The 7,500-nt window shown below is 37.4% G+C and overlaps 1 protein-coding gene across 1 annotated transcript in view; it reads right to left on the minus strand.

Annotated features, from left to right (window-relative positions):
• Window positions 1–688: 688 nt before the first annotated feature.
• The window catches only part of dpysl5b (dihydropyrimidinase like 5b), an 11,158-nt gene continuing 4,346 nt past the window's right edge, over window positions 689–7,500 (minus strand). Inside the window, exons 6-13 of the mRNA XM_026256327.1 lie at window positions 7,359–7,403; window positions 6,517–6,592; window positions 5,926–6,082; window positions 5,627–5,768; window positions 5,005–5,147; window positions 3,867–4,074; window positions 3,065–3,233; window positions 689–2,259 (exon numbers count right to left, since the gene is read on the minus strand). Of these exons, the coding sequence (XP_026112112.1) occupies window positions 2,174–2,259; window positions 3,065–3,233; window positions 3,867–4,074; window positions 5,005–5,147; window positions 5,627–5,768; window positions 5,926–6,082; window positions 6,517–6,592; window positions 7,359–7,403 (1,026 nt within the window). The 3' untranslated portion in view covers window positions 689–2,173. The remainder of the gene's footprint in view (window positions 2,260–3,064; window positions 3,234–3,866; window positions 4,075–5,004; window positions 5,148–5,626; window positions 5,769–5,925; window positions 6,083–6,516; window positions 6,593–7,358; window positions 7,404–7,500) is intronic.

The following is a 7,500-nucleotide window of genomic DNA, read 5'->3' on the forward strand; positions in this document are numbered from 1 at the left end:
CGCCAATAGCACAGTTATTACATTATTATAGCATTATAGTTAACTAAAAACCAAAACCATAAAAAACATGTTCATTACGGAAATAAAATATATAAAAACTTAACCTATTGAAAACAAACATTTTTTATTTAACTTGTTACTAAAATAACTAAAACTGAAATAAAAAAATAATAAAAACGATACATAACAAATCTAATAAAAAGAACAAAACACAAAATTACTTAAACTTTAATTAAAAGTAAAACAGAATATTTAAAAATAGATTTATAAATATTAAATTTATTAAATAAAAAATTAAATAATAAATATAATAGTATCTGAATGATGCTTAATACTGGGGGTTAATAATAATAAATACATCTGAAATATTAAAGACTACAATTATTTTAATATTTAGAAATTAAAACCTCAAATCAGAACATTATCATATCTGGCAGAACAATAATAAAAATTACATTAATTTTTTTTTTTTTCAATATTTGAAAATAAATACATGTTCATACTAAATTTCTCTAAATTATTTACATTCGTTTTGGCTTGACTTCTTAATAAATATAGATGAATAAATGCTGTTGTTGCTGTTTATGAAACACAATCAAATACAATAAAACAACAGTTTCTTAAGGGATTATTTATTTATTTATTTATTTATTCATTTATTTTTGCACTTATCCACTTGATTAAAAAGAAACAAGCTTTACTCTCAGCACCGACTGTGAGGAACAAATCACATGCCACGAAATTACAAACCACTTCACAAAGTGCTTTTTCTGAAAAGACAAGAAAAATAAAAAAACAAACACCTAAACCATTTCCACTGAGATCAGCAATGAAAACTCTTAATTTAAAAAACAGCACCAATAAGAAGAGCCCTAGCTCCGACTGATCACACGAATAACAGACTGATCAACACATGGAAGAGCTTTATAAATCTGTGACGGGGTCTGGTTTCACAGATCCTCATCCGGTCGAATCTGAGACTGTGAGCAGAACCAGAGACTCACTGAAGCTCTAGATACTTCATTACATCAAAACTAACAACATACAGCTCTATAAATATTCATGTGTAAATACAGACAGTCTATTCATCACTGTAAACACAAACACTAACATCAGTGTGTGCACGAGAGAGTCAAAGAGTTCAGACAGAGATCCACATGTGCTGATAATCTGCTCATCCTCACTTCATCAGAGATCAGGATGAGTGTGTGTCTTCATCAGGTCTGGAGAAATGTAGCATTGCATCAGTGTCTCATCAAAGGATGCTCTGCAGTGAATGGGTGCCGTCACAAACTGATCTGGGATGGGCACATTTTCAGCTAATGTTCATCTTTGGCTGAGCTGCATCTCTAAATGAGGGCAGATGGATCTGTGACGTGATTCTCAGCACAAAAAACGTTATTCTAGATTCAAAAAACATTTATACTTAAATAATGCAGTCACTTTTAACACTTAGCTCTTTTGGCGAAATCATGAACTATAACTTACAGTGATCTGGAGAAGAATTAAATATTAAAATCGTTTACTCTCCGTCATGTCGTTTAAAACCAGTATGAGTGTTTTTTTTTCTAATGAACATATTTTGAAGAATGTCAAGGAACCAAACAGTTGACGGCACCCATTGACTTCCATAGAAACATCCTGAATACATTCTCTCCAGTAACATTAATAGACCGTTTGTTCACTGATCTGGTCTTTAATAATGCTCTCAAAATATGTATTTATACATTGTTAATGGGATGTTTTTCTGAAACGTTTTAGTCGGGCGTTCGTCTAATGTTTTCTAAATGTTACTTGCTTCAGGGAACACTCCACAGTAACATTACCATGATGTCTGAAATATCTTATAATAAAATGTTATACTAACGTTTTCTTTAACATTTACATAACCAAGAAGAAAATGCATTCAGTTATGTTTTCATAATGTAACATATTTTTCACTTAAAACACTATGGAAGTCAACAGGGCCCGAAACAGTTTGGGAGAAGGAGATGCGAGTGTATAATGGTTTCTGGGTGGTTTTATGGTAATGCAGCACAGTTTGATTGGCACTTTGGATGCGACGCTGACTGCGATTCGCTCCAGTTCTTCGATTACAGCTCAACATTTAATAGTTTCAATCACAGGGGGACATGATGCGGTCGCCGTGGAGACGGTTCTGCGGTTTCCACGGTTACCAGATGCCACTGGAGCGTCCACCAGGTGGAGCCAGAATTCTGGCCGAGGATCTCTTGGGAATGTGATCGTCCACTTGAGCTCCTGTAAAGAACGCAATCCCACAATCCTCAGCACACCACTGGATCTAGTGCTGTCAAATGATTAATCACGACTTTTAAATAAAAGTTTTTGTTTACACAAGTGTCAATTTTTCGAAATTGAGATGTATGCATCATCTGAAAGCTGAATAAATGAAATGAAAAACCGCACAAAAGCACATGATTCCTGTCTGAATCTCAGCCTGATTACAACTATGACTATATATGACTATTTTATTTCTAATCCTGGTTTCAGGCTCAGACTAATGACCAGAGACAGAAGGAAACGCAAACATGAGCAGATGTTTTCTCCTTTTACTGCATCCAATCAGACAGAAAAAAATCACAGGTTTTCTTAAAAAAAAAAAATAACAAAAAGAAGAAGCTTATTTTGTACAGGTATCTAATCTTAAATGGTCTTTAAGAGTCTTGTTAAAGTTTGAAATCCCTGCCAGGATGCTCCCCTGTCGGTCACGGATTATTGTAACTGAAATTTATCTTAATAGCCTGTATATTAATTTATTGGGAGAAAACAGGTAGTTCTATGTGAAATCAGACATTCGAGTTCCCCCATAAAGTCAAAATGGCATAAACAATAAGGACCCGCGAATATTTGACTTTAGATTGGGAGTCGAATCAGGCTCCTCCTATCGAAGCATTGAATCTTTGACTATTCAGGGTCACCACATTACATACTATTCTATTACATACTATTCTATTACATACTATTGTCTAATTTTTGTATTTTTTTTCTAAAACTTAAATGCAAGTGCAAACATGTATCTGCGATGTAAATCTCAGACACGCACCTGACAGGCTGAAGCTGGACTCGTGCAGGTCTCGTACGCCTGTGTGACGTGTGGACGCCCGCATGGGAACATCGCCCTCCGGAGCGGCGGATTCCTTCCTGATAGAGTTGGTCACGGCGGCGACGTCGCCCGAATACGGCGCTCGATCCACAGCGCGAAGCTTCTGGGTCTGTGGATCACGACAGCGCTAGCATCATCATGACCAGTGTTGTGGAAAGATACTTTTTGAAATAATGCATAATAATATTGCGGTACTCCCTAAAAAAGTTGTCTGATTACATAACATAAGTTACTTGTTATGCATAAAATTTGTAATGCTTTACCTTACTTGTTACTTGAAAAAGTAATCTGATTACATAACTAGCGTTACTTGTAATGCGTAACATTTTTATTGCTTTACGTTACTTGTTACTTGAAAAAGTAATCTGATTACATAACTAGCGTTACTTGTAATGTGTAACATTTTTATTGCTTTACGTTACTTGTTACTTGAAAAAGTAATTTGATTACGTTACTTGTAATGCGTAACATTTTTTATGTTTTGTGTAACTTGTTACTTAAAAAAGATTACTTAACTAGCGTTCCTTTACTAGTTACTTAAAAAAGTAATCTTATTACATAATTAGCGTTACTTGTAATGTGTTACATTTTTAATCCATTTTTAATTTTTTATACATTTTAATACTTTACAAATTACTTGAAAAAAGTCATCTGGTTACGTAACTTGCGTTACTTGTAATGCGTTACCCCGAACACTGATTTTTAACACTTGTGATAGAGATTTCTATTCAGACAGCGGTACCTTCTCTCTCTGGACCATCTTCTTGTAGAGGAAATCTGGGAAGGATCGCATGGGGTAGAACCTCCCAGAGCCCTGAGCGCAGGTGAACACGCCGTTCTCACACACCACACGACCGCGGCTGATGGTCACCAGCGGGACGCCGTGACAGCGCTGGCCCTCGTACAGGTTAAAGTCTCCGCCCTGAACCTGAGAGCTTGCCGAGATCGTCCTGCAGCGACACGGACACGAGTGCGAGTCACGGTTATTACAGTCAACTGACACTTCTCTATACTTAAAATCAAATTAAAAACTATATACATATAAAGAAAATAAATAACGACAACTACAAAAACCACATTTGTTTTAGTTTAACATTAAATTGAAAACAGAAAATATAAAAATAATAATGTTTAGAAAGTCTTCTTTATTTATTAAATATATAACCCCATTCAAAAGTTTGGGATCAGTCAGTATGATTTTTTCAAAGAAATTGAAACGTTTGTTAATTAAAGATGCATTAAACTAATGAAAAGTGGCATTTAAGACATTTATAATGTTACAAAAGAATTATTTTTGCAATAAATGCTGTTCTTTTGAAGTTTCTATTTCTCTGTGAACTCTGAGAATTAAAATGACTGTTTTCACAAAAATATTGAGCAGCACAACTGTGTTCAACATTAATGATAATCAAATGTTTCTTGAGCAGTAAATCATCATATTATTCTGATTTCTGAAGATCATGTGACACTGAAGACTGGAGGAATGATGCTGAAAATACAGCGGAGCATCACAGAAATAAATAAATAAATAAATAAATAAATAAATAAATAAATAAATAAATATATATATATACACACATACATACATACATACATACATATATATATATATATATATATATATATATATATATATATATATATATATATATATATATATATATATATATAAAAATAAATTACAATTAATAGATTATTGGAGAAAATACTATTTCAGTGTTTCTACTTCCAAAATTAACATGAACTCAATCTGTTACTTGCCATTTCTTTGTAATTATTTGAGTGAAAATTGTTTCAAAGTAAATCCTACACCAGATTTTCTCAGTCAAGATGAAGAAAAGCTTTATCTCCCAAAGTAAATCCAGAAAAGCGTCCAGTACCGGCTGGCGTCCGGGTCCCACACCACCACATCAGCATCGGCTCCGGGGACAATGCGGCCCTTCCGCGGATACAGATTATAGATCTTAGCTGCGTTCGAGCTTGTCACGGCCACAAAACGATTCTCATCCATCTTACCAGCGACCTGAAGCACAGTAAACATTACTGAATCAATCTGCATGTTTGAATGAATCGAGTGAGTCAATGATTCATTCATAAAGACAGTCACTTGCTTTGTTTCTGAATGATTCTGTGGTTTTGGACGAATCAAGTGAGTCAATGATTCAATGAGTCATTTATAAAGACTGCAAAATAGCTTCATTTCAGAATGAATCAGCTGTTTGAATGAATAGTTCAGCAACATTTAGTCATTTAGCATATGCTTTTTATTGCTTTTTTACTAAATTAATATTTTTTTTCAATATTAATAAAAAAAAAACACAGATATATCCAATATATGCAATGTTGAATCATAACACTTCTTTCTAAAGCTACTTTTGGCGATGTCTAAAGAGTGTTTTCTCATCTAACACAGTTATAACTGTACACAATCTTTTAGGGTTAGTGTGATTACTGTGGGGTTAATTATCTGAGTGACTGTGTCCGTCAGTAATGAGGTCGCACCACTCCTCTCTCCCAGATGACGCTCATGCGGTCCTCCACGCCGGCCGCTCCGTGAGGGATCTTGGTGAAGTCTTCCTTCCCCATCGCCTTCTGCTTGGTGCTGAACGCACGGTGATCCGACGCCACCACGCTGATGATGTCACTGCGTGCACAGGAAACGCATCACACACACACACACACACTAACATCAGAGACAGGTTTTACATATGCACTATTCTATGATGTTTATAGTATGGACGCAGTTAATGAGCGAGGCACTGGAGGTGGGCGGAGCTGTGAGATGATTGGCAGGTGCGTACTTGCCCAGCAGGCCCATGAGGCAGTCGGGGGTGTTGGGGTCGAGCCGGAGGGGCGGAGCTATGACGTGGGCGGCGGCATGAGCCCAGTCCTGATGATAGTAATGCATGCCGCTCAGCGCTGAATGAGCCAGCGTGGTCTCGGCGTGAACCACCTTCCCTGAAGCACACCGTTAAACACCATCACCGCTTTCACATCATCTACCAGCATCATACTCATGGACCACAATACTGCTGAAATTCAGGTATTATTAAGAGGTTTCTATACAACCCTACATACAGTACTTTTGTGAAAAGGAAGTGTGTACTGGAAGTGCATTTCAAATTTTAAAATGTAAATTTTTAAAAGATTATATTTACAGACAATATAGTAAGGCAGTTTTCCTATTATTTATACTACTTATTGCAAATAGTGGGAATTGTCTGCACTTCACTATTATGAAACTGAATGTAATAATAATGTTTTGAATGTAAATTATTAATACAATAATTGGATGCCACCTTATTGGGACGATAAAGCCCTCCCTACACCTTCCTGATCCTTTATTTTGAACTTTTTGATTATTTCCTTTAAAAATCTCCTCAGAAACTCACCCTGCATCCGAGCAGCAGCAATGACATCAGCAGCAGACACACTGGAGACATTCACCAAGTACACTGGACAGTGAGCCTGCAGAGAAGAGCAGCACATGAGACACACACACACACACACACACACACACACACACACACTCACACACACACACACACACACACAGACACACAGACACACACACACACACACACACACACACACACACACACGCACACACACACACACACACACACACACGCACACACACACAGACAGACATACACACACACACACACACACACACACACACACACACACACACACACACACACACACACACACACAGACAGACATACACACACACACACACACACAGACACACTTTCACTAACACACACACACACACACACACACACTCACACACACACACACACACACACACACACACACACACACACACACATACACACATACACACTCACAGACACACACACACACACACACACACACACACACACACACACACAGACAGACATACACACACACACACACACACACACAGACACACTTTCACTAACACACACACACACACACACACACACTCACACACACACACACACACACACACACACACACACACACACACACACACACACAGACACACACACTCACACACACACACACACACACACACAGACACACACACTCACACACACACACACACACACACGCACACGCACACATACACACACACACACAGACACACACACTCACACACACACACACACACACACACAGACACACACACACACACACACACACACACTCTCTCTCTCTCTCTCTCTCTCTGTGTTGTTCTCACCCTGTTTGCGATGGTTATGGCTCGGTGTGTGGCCTCTGCCTCCAACTACAGACACACACACAGAGAGACAGACATCAGTCATAATGAAAGAAAAGACTCTCTCTCTCTCTCACACACACACACACACACACACACACACACA

The sequence above is a fragment of the Carassius auratus genome, unplaced genomic scaffold, assembly GCF_003368295.1.
Source record: "Carassius auratus strain Wakin unplaced genomic scaffold, ASM336829v1 scaf_tig00058578, whole genome shotgun sequence".
Taxonomy (NCBI): domain Eukaryota; kingdom Metazoa; phylum Chordata; class Actinopteri; order Cypriniformes; family Cyprinidae; genus Carassius; species Carassius auratus.